At 46.6% G+C, this 21,837-nt stretch overlaps 4 protein-coding genes across 7 annotated transcripts in view; 2 read left to right on the top strand and 2 right to left on the bottom strand.

The window, feature by feature from the left end:
* Positions 1–4,520, bottom strand: part of LOC130406409 (fibroblast growth factor 12-like) — a 13,040-nt gene extending 8,520 nt beyond the window's left edge. The window contains exon 1 of one of the 3 annotated variants that reach the window (XM_056611968.1): positions 4,274–4,520. In XM_056611968.1, the coding sequence (XP_056467943.1) occupies positions 4,274–4,301 (28 nt within the window). In that variant the 5' untranslated portion in view covers positions 4,302–4,520. The other 2 variants (XM_056611970.1, XM_056611971.1) reach the window with 2 other exon arrangements.
* Positions 4,521–7,391: 2,871 nt separating this feature from the next.
* LOC130406401 (nucleotidyltransferase MB21D2) lies at positions 7,392–11,225 on the bottom strand. The gene is made up of 2 exons (XM_056611953.1): positions 10,924–11,225; positions 7,392–9,094 (listed from the first exon to the last, which is right to left on the bottom strand). The coding sequence occupies exons 1-2, from the start codon at positions 11,177–11,179 to the stop codon at positions 7,830–7,832; spliced, it is 1,521 nt and encodes a 506-aa protein (XP_056467928.1). The 5' UTR covers positions 11,180–11,225; the 3' UTR covers positions 7,392–7,829.
* Positions 11,226–11,816: 591 nt separating this feature from the next.
* Positions 11,817–16,725, top strand: parlb (presenilin associated, rhomboid-like b). Its single transcript, XM_056611956.1, has 10 exons — positions 11,817–11,957; positions 12,527–12,743; positions 13,297–13,437; positions 13,638–13,686; positions 14,593–14,691; positions 14,875–15,024; positions 15,245–15,315; positions 15,427–15,528; positions 15,621–15,718; positions 15,819–16,725. Exons 1-10 carry the CDS (start codon positions 11,887–11,889, stop codon positions 15,958–15,960), a joined length of 1,140 nt encoding a protein of 379 aa, XP_056467931.1. The 5' UTR covers positions 11,817–11,886; the 3' UTR covers positions 15,961–16,725.
* A 1,670-nt stretch (positions 16,726–18,395) lies between these two features.
* LOC130406411 (claudin-19-like) lies at positions 18,396–21,461 on the top strand. Of its 2 annotated transcripts, none has more exons than XM_056611974.1 (6): positions 18,396–18,830; positions 19,225–19,460; positions 19,859–20,023; positions 20,214–20,295; positions 20,586–20,702; positions 20,986–21,461. In XM_056611974.1, the coding sequence occupies exons 2-6, from the start codon at positions 19,244–19,246 to the stop codon at positions 21,086–21,088; spliced, it is 684 nt and encodes a 227-aa protein (XP_056467949.1). In that variant the 5' UTR covers positions 18,396–18,830; positions 19,225–19,243; the 3' UTR covers positions 21,089–21,461. The 2 variants fall into 2 exon arrangements, with proteins under 2 accessions (XP_056467949.1, XP_056467948.1); XM_056611973.1 differs by having other exon boundaries at positions 18,398–18,830; positions 19,225–19,517.
* Positions 21,462–21,837: the final 376 nt, after the last annotated feature.

Here is a 21,837-nt window from a genome sequence, read left to right as displayed (position 1 = left end):
TGCTGCACTCTGAGCTCTTAGCGGACTGATGCATTTAGTCGCTGGTAGTGAGTATCAGCGATAAGTAATTAGTGTCTCTGGAGCCATGCTCGGCGGGAGGAGATAGGGGTAAGGTGAAGGAGGCAGAGGGAAAGGATGGAGGGGACAGGACGGAGGAGGTAGGAGGAAGGGATGTATACATCCCTTCCTCCTACCTCCTCCATCCTGTCTCCTATAGGAGATAGGATGGAGGAGGTAGGGGCTTAAAGGGAGGTGGGGGTGAAGCTGGCGGGAAGGAGCAGGCAGGAGGTAGGTGTTTGAAAGGAGGAGGTTTGTATGGGGTTTAGGGGGGTACGAGGTAGGGTTGCAGGGAGGAGGCTTAAAGAAATATACTTTTTGGGGAGTTATTGACAACTTTGCTCCCTCGTAGGTAACAGTTCTCCTCCATCGCCACTCCCCCACTCGCCGCCTACGCTCCGCTGATGCCAACCCTCTCACCTCCATCCCCAAGACCAAGCGTCGCACCCGGCTGGGGGACAGAGCCTTCGCCATCGCCGCCCCTACCCTCTGGAACTCCCTCCCTCCGGCCATCCGAAACTCTGACACACTCTGTTGTAGGACCACCTACAACATTTGACAAATCATCCTCCGCCATCTTCCACTCTCTCCCGCTCTCTTAATGTGTTGCCTATCGTTGTGGTGGTGTTTATTTTTTTCCCTTTTCTTTGATTGTCTGTACTGTCTGTATGCATTCCTTTCTTATTTGTAAAGCGTCTTTGAGTACTTAGAAAAGCCGTATAAAAAACCGATCAATTATTATCATTATTATTATTTACCACATACTTAAACGAGAAGAACCGTCCCATGTATTTTTTCCCGTTCAGCCCTGAGCTTGATTAGACAGCGTTAGCGTTGGACCAAGTCAGCCAGAATCAATGGAAGCAGATAATACAGATTAGCGCTTTCAGTAAGAGCAGGCGAAAAGTGAATCTCAATACAACATCAGCCAGAATGCTTCACAGCTACATTAGGAGTTTGTTTACCCTTCGTCCATGTTTGACTCGAATTGTAAAACTGAAAAAGGAAACCTCTAAAAACTGTAAGCTCTGAAACATTCAGGACGACGTTATGTTGTATGGAGATTCACTGTTCGTAACGAGAGAAGGGAAATTACATACCAACATATATTCAGTTGGAGAAGCTGCCCTGGTGTATCTCACCATCAATTAACTGACATCATTTGACTTCTCTGCTTCAATTGATTTTGGCTAACTTGGTCAAACGCTAACTTGGTCGACGGGTCGTACATCTGAACGCTGGGCTGATTGAGAATAAACAGGATGTGCTGCTTGTTGGTGATATGGAAATATTGATATGTGATATGTGTGTATGCGTGTTTGTGTGTGAGTGGGTGTGGGTGTGGGTGTGGGTGTTTAGCCCAGGAATAAGACTGAGACAACAAACAGATCGTTTGGCTCCAGAATCAATATACGCTCGTCAAAACAAACATCGAGTCTGTTGGGCTCACATTTCCTTGTCCCTCTGCCTGGCTAATGCTACGTAGCAACAGGCAGTGTGTGATTGACACCATGGCATTCGGAGGCACTCATTCTACCGGTATCTTAGCAGCACCAGCAGAAGTGCTCGTTAGAAAGGTTTTTATCAGGGTCGTACTGGAACTAAAAAGTGTTGGGGTCACATAGAGTGTCGCGTCATAACTAGTGTCTGGGTCATACACCATGACAGTGACACAGTCCTGTACAGTGTCGTGGTCCTCTACATTGTGTGTTCATATGCAGTTTTTGGGTCACATACAGTCTCATGGTCATACACAGTGTCTACGGTTACATACAGTGTCAGGGTCATAGGGAATGCACGTCTCTTTGCTTGGCACCCATTATCTTGGAGCGGACTTTGACGATGCAATTTAAGCTATGCTTGTTCTTCAAGAACATCCCATCAAACCAACAATGTTGAACGCGTTAGAAGACTTTCAATGAATGATTGATACAAATTACAAGAACGTTTCGCAGACACAAAAAGAGTTGCGCATCCGCATTAAGTGAAATCTTTGTTGTCCATCCTTGACAACTGATTCTGTGCTTACATCAAATTTGAGTTAAGGGTCAAACATCTTTCCTAGTTACTTATAAGGTTCACACATTTCAACGTCCTCGCCATGTATAATGCTGGCTTTACATTTTTTGCTATTACTCTATATTAGTATGATTTACTAGTTTGTTTTTCGACCCGTAAGGTCAAGGAAGTTATCATCACATCATTTGACGAAGGCAGGTAGGGCACAACCATGATCTAACCCCTGGAGAAGAGACAATAGGGCGGTGTCTTCAGAGAATTAAACAGAGTGGCTACCCTCTTGAGATGTTTATCTGTATACATAATAAAAAGAAGTGGGACCGATCACAACCCTGGGGTGAGCCTTGAGACCTTGATGTTGGACACACATCCATTAACTAAGAGCAACACCAAACGTTTATCTGGGAATTCAGAATTAGGAGCAAGTCGCTGAAACAATATGGTCGCAAGTCGGCTGCTTATGCTAGAGGCTGAAGATAACTTATTTAGTTCCTTGGGCTTTTTTGATTTTGGGATGGGTATTATAGTGGATGTTTTCCAGATTGTAGGTATCTGGCCAATTTCGGCACAAATCTGGAAGAGTTTAGTGAAAAGGAAGGGGTAGGAGTTATGATTGCGGTCAGAGTAAGGAAGGACTTATGAGTGAGGTCAGAATAAGAGAGGAGGAGTTATGAGTGAGGTCAGGGTAGGAAGGAGGAGGAGTTATGAGTGAGGTCAGTGTAAGAGAGGAGGAGTTATGAGTGAGGTCAGTGTAAGAGAGGAGGAGTTATGAGTGAGGTCAGGGTAGGAAGGAGGAGGAGTTATGAGTGAGGTCAGTGTAAGAGAGGAGGAGTTATGAGTGAGGTCAGGGTAGGAAGGAGGAGGAGTTATGAGTGAGGTCAAAAATGGCCAAAAAAGAGAATTCCATACCCAACCTTTAAGGTCTTTCTGATCACTTGACTAATACTGCTGCCATTTATATTAAGACCAATGTCAAGTTTTACCAACTGACTAATCAGTGAAGACATATATTTGACAAAGTATATTTTTACTTATAAGCAGTGGAGACAGCCCCAAAACGATGATCTGTAGTTATGGAGGGTACGAGTGGAAGTTGGTTTTAGTTTTTTTCTGCCGTGACTGAATACAGGATTTATGGGAAGGATCCGGGAGGGGACGGACTTCCCTGACCTCTGGGTTCTGTTGTCCCAGGTGATGTCCCAGGTGATGTCACAGCGCTTATAGCTTGATGTGAATGGTTGCTTACTCTTAAAGCAACACAATCTCCCAGCAACCAGACACTCGTAGCACGATGTCTGCCTTTCCCCAACTTCCTCACATCTATCTCAAGACAATACTATCGACCAATAAACACCATTGACCAATAAATATCATTAACAAAATAAGTACCATTTACCAATAGATAACATTTATCAAAACGTTTTTCATCCTGACAACATGATGCAGTGCTAGGACTCTGGGATAGGAGGCCACTTCCTGTCAGGGTGTGTTGATAACGCAGCATACTCTACGATGTTGTTAAACCTCCTCAAGTTGTTACCACCTCTCTCTCTCTCTCCATCCCCCTCTCTTTCTCCCCATCTCTCTCTCTCTCCCACCCACCCCATAACTTGCCTGTCTGAGTGTCGGGCTACCCCATCTTATCCCTGTCTCTCTACCCATGTCTGTCTGACAGTCTGTCTGCCATCTTGCCTTTTGCCAGTCTCAGTCTGTCTCTCTCTCCTTCTCTTGCTCCCTCTCTCTCTCTCCCTCCATCTCTCGCTCCATCTCTCTCTCTATTTTGCTGCATCAGGTTATTTTCCTTGTCGCGGAGTACTACCAATCGACCTCTTCCTCCTCCAAAATAAACCCCGTAAACACCGCCATCCCATAATAACCACACCTCAACTCTCCGCTGCAACAGTGCGTGTGAGCGGCACGCGGCCCGTCCTGCGCACCGCTCCCACTACCGCATAGCGCCGCACCGCGCAGCCCACTGCCCCGACCCCGCGACGACACACCACCCGCCCCTCCATCCATCCCACCAGCCTCAGCGTCTTCCCCCCGCCATCCATCCATCCCACCTTATCTTCATCCCTCCATCCATCCCTACTTGGGTCGCTCAACCCTCCGTGTCTTCAGCCCTCCATCCATCACTCCATCTGTGTCTCCCCCCTCTGGGTCTCCACCCACCGGGTCTCCATCCTCTGTGTCTTACCTCGCGGTGCCTTATCTTTCCCCTCCATGCCGCGGGTCTGTCTCGAGCCGGTTGCGTCGGGAGCTTTAGGGTCAACACGCGCCAAGCCACTCAATCAGCTGGTGATGATCAACAGTATCGATACGGTATCGAACACAGTATCCTGCTTCTCCGGACGGTAGTCTGTCGTTGGCAGGAGTTTCTGTAACAGCCGGTCTCTGCGGCTCGTGCATCTACCTGTACCGTATCCGCGCGCCTCGCCGCTGCTGTCCTCTCCCGCTGTGGTGTATGCTGCAGCTCGTTGCGAACACACAGGTGACGTCATCACCGCGTCACTGGAGGGAGCTGGGACTAGAACTTATGGAACTTATAGAATTATAAAGACATGATGGATCTAGACCTGACCTGATAGATCTAGACCTTATAGAGCTAATATACCTTATATAGGTAGACCTATATTATTTCAGTACCTTGCTTATTTGTAGTGACATGGTTTTGCCTGTAGTGCATTACCATATCAGTACTAATATTGTACTTTAGTTGTACTATAGTAATACTATATAATAACTATCGTATATAAGTGCTATTGTAGTACTGGGGGTTAACATGATGAGGTATATACTGTGGTAGTACTGTGTTTAAGTGATGAGGTGTGTCTGTTCTGTGGTAGTATAGTAGTACTGTGTTTACGTGATGAGGTGTTTCTGTTCTGTGGTAGTATAGTAGTACTGTGTTTACGTGATGAGGTGTGACTGCACCGTGGTAGTGCTATGTAAGTACTATAGTAGTACTGTGTGTAAATGTGACGATGGTTGTCTGTACTGTGGTAGTACTGTTGGTAGTTAATTGGTAATACTGTGTTTACGTAGTGAGGTGTATATGTACTTTGGTAGTACTATAGTAGTACTGTGTTTATGGGATGATAGGTGTCTGTACTGTGGTAGAGCTGTTAGTACTATAGCAGTACTGTGTTTACGTGGTGAGGTGTAGTTATACTGTGGTAGAGCTGTTAGTACTATAGCAGTACTGTGTTTACGTGGTGAGGTGTATACATACTGTGGTAGAGCTGTGAGTACTATAGCAGTACTTTGTGTACGTGATGAGGTGTAGTTATACCGTGGTAGAGCTGTTAGTACTATAGCAGTACTGTGTTTACGTGGTGAGGTGTAGTTATACCGTGGTAGAGCTGTTAGTACTATAGCAGTACTGTGTTTACGTGGTGAGGTGTAGTTATACCGTGGTAGAGCTGTTAGTACTATAGCAGTACTGTGTTTACGTGGTGAGGTGTAGTTATACCGTGGTAGAGCTGTTAGTATTATAGCAGTACTGTGTTTACGTGGTGAGGTGTAGCTATACTGTGGTAGAGCTGTTAGTACTATAGCAGTACTGTGTTTACGTGGTGAGGTGTAGTTATACTGTGGTAGAGCTGTTAGTACTATAGCAGTACTGTGATTACGTGGTGAGGTGTCTGGTCTCAGAGGTTCCAGGGCGCAGGTGTGTGACAGAGCTGAGACAACAGGAGCTAAAAATACCTTGGGGGGGGAAGAGTGTAACGGTGTGTGTTAAGAAAGTTTAGAAAAGACAACATGCTGATCCGACTTATTAGAAACCACGTCATCATCTCTGTGTTCTGCTTTTTATTGTTTTTCTATCTCAGTTCTTACCAATGCATGAATACAGGGGGGGTTGACGGGGCACAATAAGCAGGACAGAGCCTCCATGGTTCAAATGTCTTTATTAGTCAAGTTTCTGCAGTGTGACACTCTTCCAGTGCTATTTACAACAGTATACCGTATCAGTGGAGCTAACCCCTAGCATTAAGCTAGTCAGTCCTAGTGTCCACTCGCCATTGTCCACTAGCCAGCGCCAGTGTCCAAACGGCAGTGTCCACCCGAGACATGCCTTTAGTCTCCCCCGGGTGGGTGGAAATCAAAGGGCAAACTATGGTTACGGTTCGATTACATCTAGGTAGTAAGAAGTGAAATGACAGGACATTTACAGCATTAGACATGGTTATGTTTAGATATGTTGGGAGTGAGAGATGGTGAGTATAAGTTGGAAATGTTTATGTTTGGGTGCCCAGTGAGGGGTTCTTCCTCTGAGGCTTCCTCCACTAAGGTGCCTAAGGTGAAGAGCCCTCCCAAGATCTATCGCAGGAGAACTAGCTCGTGGAGCTGGGGAGGAGCTGGCTTCACGTGGACACGTGAAGTCTAAACAACAACAAGAACAAAATCCAGACAAGTTTTCAACAGAGACAAGAGGAGTTCAACATGTAGAGGTGAGCGTGTGACAAGGAGGGTGTGACTAATTGCACTTCGGGAGGGTGCAGTGCACGATACAAAATAAACGGAGTGAAGGAAGTCCCATCCAACCCTGATAGTAGTAGCCATGGTTACGGTCTCATGGTCACTTCATTCTAGAAGCAGTTGGACGGAGGGAGTGTGTAAACACGACAACAGCATCCATTAGAGAAGATGCCAGTTAGCTTGGAGGAGCTAACCATACTCTTAGTGCAGGTGTCCCTACTCTGGGTTCTACTGCATCCTGTACCTTTAAAAGTAGTAGTATCACTTGGTACCACATTGAGAACCTGTCGACGGCCAGGTTCAGTGTTACTAGTCATCAGACTGACACACAATCCTCTTCATAAGAGCGAGGTATTCATGATAAAGAATTTTTTTACATTCTGTGCAAAATAAGAATAAATCAACACATTGTCAGTTTTCTACCTAGCAGTGTAACGACTTAGCTAACTAGCCCTCACCCCTTCATCAGTCCATATTTCCAGGTGGATCCAAGCTACCTAGCCCTCACCCCTTCATCAGTCCATATTTACATGTGGTTCCTAGCTACCTATAGCCTTCACCCCTTGGTCAGTCCATATTTACATGTGGTTCCCAGCTACCTAGCCTTCACCCCTTGCTCAGTCCATATTTACATGTGCTTCCTAGCTACCCAGCTGTCTAGCTATTTATCTAGGGGTGAGCTACCGATCGACCAACCTGGCAAGGGGGCCTTGGTCAGGCCATATCTATTGACCTGTACTTATTTTCAGCAGTAAGACATTCCAATGGAGGCAAGTTCACCTGAAACTCACCGGTGCGCTAATTTAGCGCTACATTTAGCTCTAATATAACCCAGCACCAATCTGGACTCAAACATATTTAGGATCCGTTAGTGGGACATGAATGATTCTGAACAGTTTTGGTTAGTTAGAGACTGTGGGTATCTTCTAAGACTCGGAACACAGGACATTTCACATTTGAAGTTAAAAGCATTGTGGGGAAAAAAGCCCTGTTGAGCTGCCATCTTAGTGTCTGGAACCAGCTCGCTGATTGGACGATGACAAACGCAGTTTTATTTTTACCCTTCAGCTTCAAAGCTGAGCGTCCAGTCAGTAAAGGCCCATAGGAACCTTAGATAACAGAAGACAAGGGAAGGAAAGAAGGAAAACAATCATGTAACGTCACTTGGTGAAAAAATAAAGATAAAAAAATATCCATCCAGTTAGAGGAGAGGCCACTAGGAGGAGAAGGAGAGGAGAAGGAGAGGACGGGGGTTGTGGAAACGCGTGTTCTTAGAAGAACTTGTCGTCGATGCGGAAGTGAGGCCTGGTGACGTCGTCGGGGTTGATGAAGACGGAGATGGACTTCCCCGGGTTCTCCGTGACCAGCTGCTGGAGCTTCTTGGCCAGCCGGTCGTCGGGCTGGCTCTCCCCGCCGGCGTCCGACTGCGGCGAGGGCGGGTTGCTGCCCCCGCCGCGCCACTGCAGCTCCGAGCTGAGGCGGTTCGCGGCCTTGGCGTGCTCGATGGTGGAGCGCAGGTGCTCGGCCGGGTCGGAGCGCACCGACGACAGCTTGCGTGCGTGCAGCATGGCCGCCTCGTCCGAGAGGTGCTCCAGCATGTTGCACTGTGGGATGAAGTAGTTGGGGCACATCTTGTTGAGCAGGCAGTGCTGCAGGTCGTCGATCAGCCCCAACAGGAAGTGGGCCGAGAAGTCTTCCTGCGAGAGGTAGGGGGCGGGCAGGCGGTCGCAGGCCCACAGCATGAGGCTGCGCAGCAGGTAGGGGCTGACCGCCTTAGGCCGCGACAGCAGCTGGATGATCAGCGCCTTGCAGGCCTGGTACGCCTGCATCAGGCTGGACGAGATGCACTTCTTCAGCTGCACCTCGCTGCGGGCGAACGACAGCCTCCACTCGTTCTCCTTGCGGCCCTTGAAGGAGGAGGCGGGCAGCAGGTAGAAGCCACTGATCACCTCCTCCTCGGTGATCTTTCCGTCCCAGAAGTGGTTCTCCATGAGCCAGCTCTGGGCCACGGCCGGCCAGCCCTTGAAGGAGACCACCGGCACGATGTCGTAGAGCATGCGGCTGCTGCCCACGCCCAGGATGACGGAGATGATGGTGCCGTTGCGCTCCACCTTCTCCACCCGCGGCATGCCCCTCTGAGGCTTCTTCTGCACCTCCAGCAGCACCAGCGAGATGGATTGGTAGAACCAGTCGGCCACCAGCGTGGGCGAGAAGAAGAAGTTGGTGGCTCCGTTGATGTGGTCCACCACGGTGCAGCAGTCCTTCCACCTGGCGATGGTGCCCTCGTCGAACAGACGAAGGCTCAGCCAGGAGTGGCACAGCGCCGAGTGCCGCATGTCCAACGTCACGGGCTGGTTCCGGTCGTGGAGTTTGAGCGCCGGTACAAGCAGGGTGAAGTCCATGTCATAGTCCGTTCCCCGGGCGTAGACACTCAGGTCGTCCAGGTCCATGTCCACCACGCCCTCCCGGACCCCTCCTGACAGCAGCAGGTACTCGTTGGCCACAGGCAACTTCTGGTCCAACTTCTGAACCATGCCTACAGGAGAAGACGGCTAGAGGTCAGACAACCCCCATCAAACCTGGAGGACAGTCTGTGAGAAGTGTGTGCCTTACTAACACCCGAGGTCACACACACACACACACACACACACACACACACACACACACACACACACACACACACACACACACACACACACACACACACACACACACACACACACACACACACACACACACACACACACACGTTCAGGTTTTGAACAGGCTGCAGAATACCAGACACTAAATCCTAATTTAATTATAAGTTTTAATTTATGATATAATAATCGGATTAGTGATGATCAGTGAAAATATATAACTGAAGTTGAGAGGGGAATATTATGGGGTAGGTAGCAGAGAAGCTGCAGAGAGTAACAGTATAGCATCTGTCTCAATGTTATTCCCTAGTTAGATCATCTTCGCTGAGCTCTCAGAAAGCCTTTTACAGCTGACCGGTAATGGACTGGAATTCATTTAGAGATTAGTTGTGGACCAGGTTCGGTTTTCATATTGATTCTGCTCATATTTCTTGCATTAGTTGGATGTTTTATACAGGGTTATATACATTCAGTAGCATTTGATAGTTCAATTCGTTGGATATGCAGAGTTAGTCGAGGTTTAGTAGAGAGAGATTGATGTTATGTCGACTTCAAAGAATGTACTTATTGGATGTACTCATATAAACGGATACAACTAGATTACTGTAATTTAAAAACTGTTTTACCCAGATCCAGAGTTGGTGAAATTCCAAATTCTCGTTGAGCAGCCGTAAGGGGAGTTTGCTCGGTTAGTAACAATAATAGTATCATTTTAGTTTGTTCCTAGGTCACTACATTATTAGTGATGAATCATGATAGCAGTATACTATTAGTTCCTAGGTCACTACAGTATTCATAATGATAGTATAAAATTGGTTCCTAGGTTACTTCATTACAAATGACACTATATTATATTAGTATAATATTAGTTCTTAGGTCTCTACAGTAGTAATAATGACGCTAAATGATAATATTACTTCCTAGGTGACTTCAGTATTTATAATGATGTTTAATGATAATGGTATATTAGTTCCTAGGTGAACAGTATTAATAATCCTCATCGTCATCTTCAAACCGCTTATCCGGGGTCGGGTCACGGTATTAATAATGATAATAGTATAAGGTTAGTTACTAGATCACTACAGTATGAATAATGATGATAGTATAATCTTAGTTCCTAGGTCACTACATTATGAATAATGATGTTAAATGCTAATAGTATAATATTAGATCCTAGGTCACTGCAGTTGTAATGACGATAGTATCCTTTTAGATCCTGGGTCACTATAGGTACATTTTTTTCGTTATGTTGTTGTTAACGGTCATGTGTATCTGTCTTTCACTGAAAACAATTTCCCCAAGGGGACAATACATTTCTAACTAATACATTTCTAACTAACTATGATGATAAATGATAATACAATAATATGATTCCCCCCATCCCTTCCGTTCGTCGCCGCCAGTGATATCGATCTTGCTACATGGAGGAGACCAGTGTAGTGGAGCGTACACTTTGCCAGGCCTCGCCTCTCTGCAGGGGGCTCATGTGGGTGAGAGCAGGGTGAAAGAGGAGTGGTCTACCCCAGCCCTGGCTAGCGAGGTGTGGATTGGGTCAAATGAAGTGGAAGACAGCTGACTTGATGTTGAGTGTTCCTGGAGGGGGTCCAGCTGCCGGTGCAGCCCTAACCCGACCCCCATTCCGCTCTACACCATATCAACCACATGAGCACTTCATAATAATAGAGTAGATGCAGATACGGAGAGACATGTTGTCTATGGTTCTCACCAAGCATGGAGAAGATGAAGTCCTTGGCCGTGTGGATCTCCAGAGCCCGCTGGTCGTCATACTCACGCTGGTCATGTTTGCTAAACTCCTGGATGAGGCGGTTTAGCTCGTCCACCCGGGACCCGGACCTGAAGTCTAGCTCTGGGCAGGCTTGCAGGCTCTTGTTGTTGTTGTTGGAGGAACCGGGGGTAGCCGTGGGGCTGCTGCCGAGGCTCCCCACCGACCCAGCCCGACTAGAGAGCGCAGGGGCAGCCATGTTACAAACACCTCCTCCGTCTGTTGGGCGGAGGAAACAAGGAAAACTAACGCAGCCGTCTGCTTTCACATTAAAGGTCCTAGCTACCGTCATCCCGACAATTATTTACCAAGATATTATTTTGTATACTTTATTCGTAAGTTTCGTTTACTACTGTAGTGTAATCTTAACACAATATCGTTTTTTCATCATTCGTATGTATAACGCCTTGGGGACTTGCCCAGATCCTATTGCATTTTATTTTGAAAGTAATATTGCTACCGTACATCCTGTAAAGTTTCAGCTTTTGACTTGTTATTTACTAAAATATATTTCAAGCAGTTGAATCATGTTTTTATGTAATTAAAACTATATTTGTATGGTTTGAATAATCCTTCCTTTTTTTCTATCCATCTTTAAATTCATTTAAAGCACTGTTTGTCCATGACACACTTTTCCTCATATTATTATTCTAAGCATTATTATTAGCATTACTTTCATTGTTACGTTTTATCATAATTTTTATTAAAATTATCTTTATCAATATTACTATAATTATCAATATCGTTATCATTAATATTATTGTTATTATTATAATAATTTTGTATGCTACATTTCTAGGTGTATTAACAGTTTTGGTCCTAGAGGGGCGCTTGTTGTCCATTACCAGTTGACCCGGAAGAGAAGCAGTGTGGGGTTAGTCAGGTTACTCGGGGTTACTTGGCTCCATGGCGTGGAGTGGCTGTGTATTGAGGTCCTTGGCAAGACAGGAGCTCTTGTCTTCAGCCTCCAGGACCAGGTAGTTAAGTTTGTATTGAGTGCTATGATGTGTTTAATTCTCTATGCTAGCCGTGTGGCTAACTCGCTATCTAACTAAACCTGACAGCCTTTCAACCATGTCAACACCTCCAGGCTGATAGTGATATCATTCATCCTTCATTCATTCTTTCGTTCGTTCGTTCTTTATTCATGCATTCATTCTGTTGGTAATTTAGTTACTCTGTCTTTCAGTCAGTTAGTTGGTTAATTGGTCAGTCTGTCATTCAGTCAGTTAGTTGGTTAATAAGTCAGTCGTAATTGGTAATTCGGGTTGGTTTACGTGATTCTACGGTACCTAAAGCTAATGCCAACCTCTGTGTTTAGAATCCGTATCAGTGTCCTGCTGTTTGAACCTAACTTGTCATGTGTGTTCATATTTGTTTTGGTTGTGCTCTGGTCCCGCCCACCTGCTCCCCCTGTAGACGAGTGGTTCCCAACCTATGGGTCGGGCATAGTTTGGATGCAGATGTGCTAAAAATGTCTCAAGTTGAGGACAGGAGCCCTCACTGTGGTGTTACGGGACTCGCTAACATTTCATCCCGGCCTCAGGTTGAAGCATGGCTTCCAGCAGCGCAGCGCCTTCAGGAGACCAGCAAAGAAGACGGATGCAAAGAGAGTGGAGGAGGAGGTGGTCCCCTCTCACACAGAAGCCAGCGAGGCATGGACCACCAAAAGGGCGGTGGACCCCCCGCAAATCATCAAGATCCCCAAGACCCCACCCAGGAACTTTGGTAGACTGGTCAAACCTCTGGTCTTCACAGTAGGGGTAAGAGATGATAAGTGTGTGTGTGTGTGTGTGTGTGTGTGTGTGTGTGTGTGTGTGTGTGTGTGTGTGTGTGTGTGTGTGTGTGTGTGTGTGTGTGTGTGTGTGTGTGTGTGTGTGTGTGTGTGTGTGTGTCTTCTAGCTGCTGTCATTACAGTTACTCTGTCACCAATATTTTATACCTATACTTGTGACGCCAGTCAGAAGTTTTATCAACACTAGTTATACCAGATAGAAAGTATCTGACCAAGATGTCATGCCTACACTAGTTACACTAGTTACACTAGTTACTTCCAGTTAGGGAAGTACATGCTTTGTGTTTTTACATATGTACTAGTACTACTAGTCTCTTTCTTGAGATTATTAGTTTGTTTCAGTAAAATGTGCAATGTTGGTCCTCAGAGACTGTATTCTGATCGGTTAGTTTTGAAGCTTTAACCTGATGGGTTATCAACAGCTGTAATCATATTTGTTAGTTTACAGGCTGTATGTGATTGTTTAGCTTACAGGCTTTATTGTGATTGTTCAGTTTACCGGCTGTTATTTGATTGGTCAGTTTACAGGCTGCTCGTTTGCAGCCGCGGCCATCTGGCAGTATGAGTCACTGAAGTCCCGTGTCCAGAGCTACTTCGACGAGCTGCGAGCTGATTGGATGGAGAAACTCCGCCCACAGAAACAGGGTGACTTTCGTAAAGAGGTGAGGTTGGCTTCTGTTTGGTCACATGATCTCAGATCCTGAGGAGACCAGATGATGTTATTCTAAACAGTCTGTTAAAGAAATGATTCAGACATGTTTACAGAGAAAACATCATTCACCATTTAGAATACCATAAACCTGAATACACTGACTGAACAACAATAATCCTCCATCTCTGATTGGCTGGGGTCGGGTTTCAGATCAACCAATGGTGGAACAGTTTGAGTGAGGGCCAACGCACTGTCACAGGTGGGTTTTGTACCAATTGTATTAATGCATTGTCATGACCGGTCCAGTCTGTCCTTCATCCAGAATGGAAGAAACTAGAACACTTTTTTGTCCTAATGCCAAACTTGGAAGCTGCTATCCTGGGATGCTAATGATGCTTAGATTAGTATTTAGTATTAGTTCACATTAGTATCATTAGTAGGATGGTCAAGTCATGGCCCGTGTTTAAAAAAGGTTAGCTTCTTCCCTCATTCCTTTTATTCCCTTATTATAGTGAACACTATAAAGTCCGCTGCAGGTAATACTTGGGATTCTTGAAATATACATTTTGAAATGAAAAAGATAAAATATAATAAAGGTAAATGAGAATAAATATATTTAGCATTTTTAAGTGTTTAAATAGTATCATGGCTCATTATTCTTAAAAAAAATAGTCACCTATTGCATTCTATAATATGTTCTCCATTGAGGTTTTGTGTTAATTTGTGTTCCCTAATTAAGCACAGTGGGAAGGTAGAAGTGTAGAAGACAGTGGCTATGGCCACTGTCCAACTGGCTATGGCCTTCTTCCAGTAGCAATTGTTTATAAAGGGGTGCTGGCACTCTGCTCAGCCACTGCATATGTATTTCTATTTTTTCTTTATGGTTTGCATATGAGGAGGCAAAAGGTCTTGATGACCTCAGTTAGTAGAACTACTAAAGTCCCTATGCTCTGAACACTATAGTGTTCCCCCACTATGTAGGGAACAAGGGGACCGATTGGCTACCCTGTCCCGTAGCACTCATGTCAAAGGTCAAACTCTTGAACTCAGACTGTTGTACCTCTGTATACAGATATCTTGAAATAAATGGTTATCGTCTTGTTTTGGACCTAAAGCACCTCCTCACATGATTGACTGAGGTGTGGCTTCTCTTCCATCTTCTCAGGGATCATCGCTGCTAACGTGGTGGTCTACTGCTGCTGGAGAGTACCGGCCTTCCAGCGCACCATGCTGCGATACTTCACCTCTGACCCCAGCGCCTCCAGTCAGTCCCTCTGATTATAACACACACTGACTGGACCCAAATTCACACTGGATAATAACACCAACAGTGGATACACACTGGATCAAAATATACACACTGAATTCAAATACACACCGGATCATAACGAGATCACTGTGTGATCCAGACTCTCTAACATGTCGGTCCCGCCTTACTCGTCTCCAGAGGCAGTGTGTTCCTCCATGCTCCTCTCCACCTTCAGCCACTACTCCCTGCTCCACCTGGCGGCCAACATGTACGTCCTCTGGAGCTTCTCGTCCAGCGCCGTCTCCATGCTGGGACCAGAGCAGTTCCTCGCTGTCTACCTCTCCGCAGGTAATCCATCAGTCTGTCTGTCTTTCTGTCTACCTACCTACCCTCCCCTCTGCAGGGATTCTGTCTATATATCTCTGCATTTAACCCATCTGTGTGTCTTTCCACCTCTCTTCAAGTAACCCATCCGTCTGTCTGCTCCTCTGGATGCATATCTGCTCCACTACTTGTCTTTCTGCTCCACTGCCTGGTTGTCATGCCAACCAGCTGTGTTGTGTTCCAGGTGTCGTCTCTACGATGGCCAGCTACGTCGCCAAGACGGCCTCGGGCAGGTTTGGCCCTTCTCTTGGAGCCGTAAGTCTTTCTGAGTGGTCCGGTTCATGCTGGTTAGAATGGGCTCCAGTTGTTTGAAGTGGTTCTTATTGTTCACGATGGTTTGAAGTGGTTTTTCGTCTTGTTTCCCAGTCCGGAGCAATCATGACTGTCCTGGCTGCTGTCTGTACCAAGATGCCTGAAGCCAAGCTGGCCATCATCTTCCTCCCCATGTTCACCTTCACTGCAGGAAACGTATGTCAGCCATTGCCTATAAACACTCCTCACAATGTCCCGCCTCCACACCCTCATCCTAAGTGATTGGTTCTCCTTTATCCCTGTGACAGGCGCTGAAGGCCATCGTTGCCATGGATGCAGCAGGTGTGGTGCTCGGCTGGCGGTTCTTTGACCACGCTGCCCACCTGGGAGGAGCTCTGTTCGGCATGTAAGTCTCACTCCAGTATAGTCCGTTCTTAAGACCAGTAAGACCAGCATTGACCACGGCTTGCCAGCAGTGTACTCACGGCGCCTTGTGTTTGACGCAGCTGGTACATCATGTTTGGCCACGAGCTGATCTGGAAGAACCGGGACTCGCTGGTCCGGGTCTGGCACAACCTGCGCACCAGGGGCCCCGGGGGGCCAGGGGGACCAGGGGGCGGGGCTAACGGAGGAGCAGGCTCCGCCTGAGGCCAGACTTCACCACCATGAAGTCACCGCGCGACTTTGGCCGGCCACGTGCGATGTCGGCACCTCCAACCCAAGGCTTCATCGCCTCCATCTCACGACATCATCGCCTCCACCACATGATGTCATCGCCTCCACCCCATGATGTCATCGCCACCACCACATGATGTCATTGCCTCGCCCACAAGACGTCATCACCTCCACCACAAGACGTCATCATTTCCAAATCTTTTTAGCTTAGGTAGGAATTTATAATTCCAACATTGGATTAGGAATGCCGGATCTTCCTTATATGGGGATAAAAAACATTTCCTTTCCAATGCAGTGGTCATGGTAACCGTGAGTTCACACTGCCTCTGGAATTAACATGGGTTTCCGTGGAAACGGGAATAAACGGGTAACCGTGGAAACCAACCCCAGAGAGGGACTTTGACCATCATGGTGCTGGTGTGAGTTGTTTGTGTTTACCCTGTGTAACCACGGAAACCAGCCTCTTTTAAACAGGATGTGATGTCATCCGCTTTTCCTGTCTATGTTGATAACGTAGAATGTGTAGATACAAGAGGTAGGTTAACGGTGTACGAGGTGCTCTGGTTCCCCTGGTGGTTGTGTAATGTCACCTCTAGCCCCCCAGCCAGGTCCCGCCATGCAGGGCACAGCCCATCCCTGGACTGATGGATGGCTACAACATAATGTGTTGACACAATGAATATTTTATCTTGAACTGATTAAAAGTTGATTTAAACTCTTAACGTGTGTTGAGATCATTTTAAAGCATGATTCACCTGACCTCCACCGGCGCTCAGAGAGACCCAAGAGATGGACACCAACTCGCCACTACATAGTAGGGTGTGTGTGTGTGTGTGTGAAATGTTGTAGTACTGCATGCAATCAGAAGATGTGTCTGCATGTTTTAGGTACTACTGTAGATGTCGTCTTTTGAGATCTTGTATACGTCTCCTAAATGTGATCTGATCTACAAGGAACTTGTCTCCAAGATGTCCTCCAAATCAAACTGTCAGACGAGGATGGGTCCACATTTCCTATGGTTTTATTTCTGCCCTTAAAACAACAGGTTAACTGCAGGGCCTAACGTTATCCTAGAGCAGTGGTTTTCAAACTGTGGGGCGCGCCCCCCCTGGGGGGCGCCAGAGTTCTTCAGGGGGGGCGCGACGTGAGAAAAAAATAAACCCGAAGAAAACCCTGAAAGACGATGATTCAAATCATCATCAGTCGTACTTCAACTGTAGAAGTAACATAACTAAATCAATTTTCAACCGTTTATCTTCGTGCAAACCATTTAACAAATCTACACACTTGTATCTTCAATAATATCGAAACAGAATTTCGATATAATTTAAAATGTCTTCAGAATCACAGTTTTAGTTTCATACTGCTTCGTTTTCAGCTGTTTTCATTGAAGACGTCAGCCCATTCTGATACACCTACTTCTAGACATCGTAACTCATTCCTTTTTCAACCGTTTACCATCGTTCAAACCATTAAACAAATCTACACACTTGTATCTTCAATACTATCTAAACGGAATTTTGATAGCATTTATACTTTTTTCAGAATCACAGTTTTAGTTTCAAACCGGCGTCGTTTTCAGTTGGTTATAATAATTGAGGTCACCATAGCAACGCCGGTAAACAAACCCCGCCGAATAGTCGAATCTCTGGACTGAAAAGGCAGATCTGATTCGACTCAGAAAATTCAGAGTCGGGGACCCTGAATGAATCTGTAAACTGGCAGTTTACACAGATTAAGATGTTCAAATGTATTTAAAAAAGGTTAAGCTAAAACATGCTTAGATAAAGTTGTTACATTGTGTTGTTTAAAAACGCAAAAAGATGTAATGTTTCAGAAATATGTTTAAAAAATATGTTAAAAAATTTGTTTCAAATGTTACAAAAATATGTTCCAAATGTTTTAAAATTATGATCGGAGATGTTTGAAATGTGTAAAATAATTAAAATAGCTTTCAAAACACAGGTATTTAGAAAAAAAAATTGGGGGGGGGGGGGGGGGGGCTCAGCTGAATCTTTTTCTCTGAGGGGGGGCTCACTCTCTCACACTTTGAAAACCCCTGTCCTAGAGGGACCTAGTCCGCTCTTGTGTGTTTGTAGATTGGGTTTCACTCTCTGTGTTTGAGTCTAAAGTCCTGAAAACAACTCTTTTGATCGTTGCCAATACAACAGGATGCCTACAACAGAATGCCTGTCTTACAGTCCTGTTAATGTTCCTTATTGGGCTCCAGCCCGAGACATTGTACTGGGGATTCACCTTGACCTCCGTTAGGAACCAGTTAACACTACTGGTGAGTCACCTTGACGCCCGTTTAGAACCAGTTAACATCAGTGGGTTGTTTTCTACTTCCTGTCAGGTGACGGTTGGCAGGTGTTTGTTCATGAGGTCCCTCTCTGGGGGCAGTGACCCCAGGATCACTGGAGCCGCCGACATATACCCCAGAGACCAGGCACACGCCATTACACGAGAAAACCTACTGAAGCACCAGACCAGGACTGCTGCATCCCGGACCTAATCTAGATTTTAAGGACTACGGTGGGACCAGATATCTAGACCTACAGAAGGACCCACCCAGGACCTACAGACCTGCTGTAGGAAAGATCTACTCTAGGAAGAAATAGCTATATATACAGTAGGACCAACCCAATTCTAGGACCTACAGACCTGCTGTAGGACAGATCTACTCTAGGAACAAATAGCTAGATATACAGTAGGACCAACCCAATTCTAGGACCTACAGACCTGCGTAAGACTGTTTCAGGCAGACCTGCGGAGCGGCTGGAAGGCCGAGTGTTAACCATCCGAGAAATTGGGACAGGAGGTCCACAACGCCGTTTAGTCCGGTAAGATCCATCTTCTGGAGGATCCAGGGAGGACGGTGGTGTCCCCTGGAATGTGTAGACTTGTTTCTTGAGTCCCACCAGGAGGCAATTGAGGGCAAATATAATTTCACAAAATAAGATGAGATCTGTCATGGTCAGGAATCTTAAGTTGTTACTTTCTAGGAGGATACTAAAGTGTGTGTTGGATAGTAGTAGATGACTGTAGTAGATCACAATGTTGGCCTGATGTCTTGTCCTGAACCCTGAGAGGATTAATTATCTCAGGACCAATGTATCTCCTGCATTGTTCATCAGCCGCTTCAGGTTTCACACATTATACCTTATTGTATGTGTAACCAAATCAACACATCAGTAGGAGGACATCGGCAGCTACCCTCTGCCCATTGGTCAACAGGGTCTTGGAGGGTGGAGACATGGGGATGGCCCTGCAGGTGGTAGGTGTGGTACTGGGGTTGGCAGGCTGGTGCCTCCAGTCCAGCTGCACCAGCTCCCACCGCTGGCGTGTGCGTAGCCATGTGGACTCGGTGACCACGAGCCAGTCGATGTTCGAGGGCCTCTGGATGAGCTGCGTGTCCTCCGCCCTCGGGTCCACGCAGTGCAGCCGCTTCAAGTCCCTCCTCGCCCTGCCTGGTATGGTCTCCTCGCTCACTTCCTGTCTGCCGTTGGGACTTCCTCTTTGTCTGAGAGGTGGTACAATGCCTTGTTCTGTTCTGTAAACTACAGAGACCAGAGACTGACCGTCGTTCTATTCCCATTGGCTAACTTGGTACTTACGGTACAGGTCTCCAGACTGACTTCCTGTGTGAAGGCTGGCCTCCTTTGTGCAGTGTGACTTCCTTGTCTGCATACTGACCTTCTGTGTGTAGTCTGGCTTCCAGTCAGCATACTGACTTCCTGTGTGTACTGCGACTTCCTTTTTGCAGACTGACTTCCTACATGTAGGCTGACTTCCTGTGTGCAGTGTGACTTCCTGTATGCGGACTGACTTCCTGTGTGGTGTGACTTCCTGTGTGTGCGTGTGTGTGTAGTCCACATCCAGGTGTGTCGGGGTCTGATGGTGGTGTCTCTGCTGGTGGGTCTGGTCTCCCTGGTGCTGTCCGTCATGGGGCTGCGCTGCACCCAACTGGGCCGGGTGTCCCCGCAAACCAAGAACACACTCACCCTGAGCGGGGGAGCCCTGTTCCTCCTCGCAGGTAACACACACACACACACACACACACACACACACACACACACACACACACACACACACACACACACACACACACACACACACACACACACACACACACACACACACACACACACACACAACATTTAGGACCAGCTAGGCTTTAGAGAGCACAGGGACGGGTCATTAAGGAGCAGGTACTCTCTCCTCAGGTACGTTGAGTCTGGTGGCCGTGTCGTGGTACGCCAGCCGAGTGGTGCAGGAGTTCTACGTCCCGTACTCTGGCGGAGCCCGGTGAGTTACCATGGAGACCACCTACCTAACCTGGCCTGCACCTTAGCAGGTCCATGATTGGTCGTAATAGGATCTTGGGTGTCCGGGGGGATGAACTAGCTCTATTGTTAGCGATGATGCTAACGCCAGGCTATATTCTGTGAGCTGTAATGTTAACTCTTAGCGGTAAGGCTACCCTCAGGCTGTATTCTGTATTAAAGCACACAGCCTGAGGTTAGCATTACCGCTAACAGTAGTGCTACCGCACACTACTGTTCGCAGTAATGCTTACCTAAGGGTGTGTGCTGCAGGTTTGAACTGGGGGCCGGGCTGTACCAGGGCTGGGCTGCTTCCGGTCTCTTTCTGCTGGGCGGAGCTCTGCTCTGCTGCTCCTATAGGAAGGAAGAGGAACAACACTATATCCAACGGTAATAAAAAACGACGATCTAACACTACACTTAGTTTACACAGTTACATATTTAATACAATACTTCTTTTTTTAATACTTATTTTTACAGTTATACATTTAACTACACATAGTTAATACAACTATATATGTAATACTACCTATGGTTTATACAGTCATATCATATTTCTTAGAAGTTAGACACATGGACTGACAATGTCATCTCAGTATATTGACCTACTTATTTCCATATGTGTCTGATTGGTCTACTTGTCCTTGGACTTGATGTTGTTGTGGTTCCTCAGGTTCTCCTATAAGCACAGAGCCCCCTCTCCGGGCCTCCCCATCTACAGCCTCGCGCCGGCAAGGGCCGGCACCGGCACCGGCAGCAGCAAGGCCTACGTCTAGAACCTGCATCAGACCAAGACTAGGACCGGGACCAGAACAAGACATGCCCAGACCAGGACCAGGACTAGATCAGACAAGAACCAGGTCTAGGATTAGCACCTGAACAAGATCAGAACTGAGACAAGCACATGACGACGAGGACCAGACCAGGTCTAGGCCCCAACCAGGAGCAGGCCTAGGACCGGACCAGGACTTAGACTAGCACCTGACCAGGGCCAGACCAGGAAACGACCAGGACCAGACCAGACCAGGACCTGAGCAGACCAGGACTAGGACTAGAGGCTGACCAGGACAGGCTGTGCGACTGTGTTGTTTGCATAAAGTGTTTATGAAATGTGTGTCATGTTGTAAATAAAAAACAGCTGGAACTTTCTTGTCATCTACACTCTCCTAGCAACAGGTGAATCTGTTGTTTACACACGTGTTTAACGATTTCGATTCACCATTGTGCGTAAGAGAGAGCGAGGGATGGAGAGAGCGAGGAAGGGAGAGAGAGAGAATGAGAGCGAGGGAGTGGGAGAGAGAGGGAGAGGAGAGAAGTCAAATAGGTATGTTGTGGATGTCAGTTTAACTTGATAAAATAGAATAGAATAACAGTAACAAAATGATAGGGAAAATTATTAGGAACTAATAGTGATTGATCAAACTTTTAGGGACCTGGTAGCAATGTCTTGAGTTGGTCCCCATAAAGGGAAATTAATAATGCTAATGAATATCACTTGAGGTAGGTGTGTCTGTCCCGCCACTAT

Source organism: Gadus chalcogrammus, chromosome 16 (assembly GCF_026213295.1).
Source record: "Gadus chalcogrammus isolate NIFS_2021 chromosome 16, NIFS_Gcha_1.0, whole genome shotgun sequence".
NCBI classification, from domain to species: Eukaryota; Metazoa; Chordata; class Actinopteri; order Gadiformes; family Gadidae; genus Gadus; species Gadus chalcogrammus.
The sequence above is the reverse complement of the archived record's forward strand: the minus strand, read 5'-3'. Positions and strand labels throughout refer to the sequence as shown.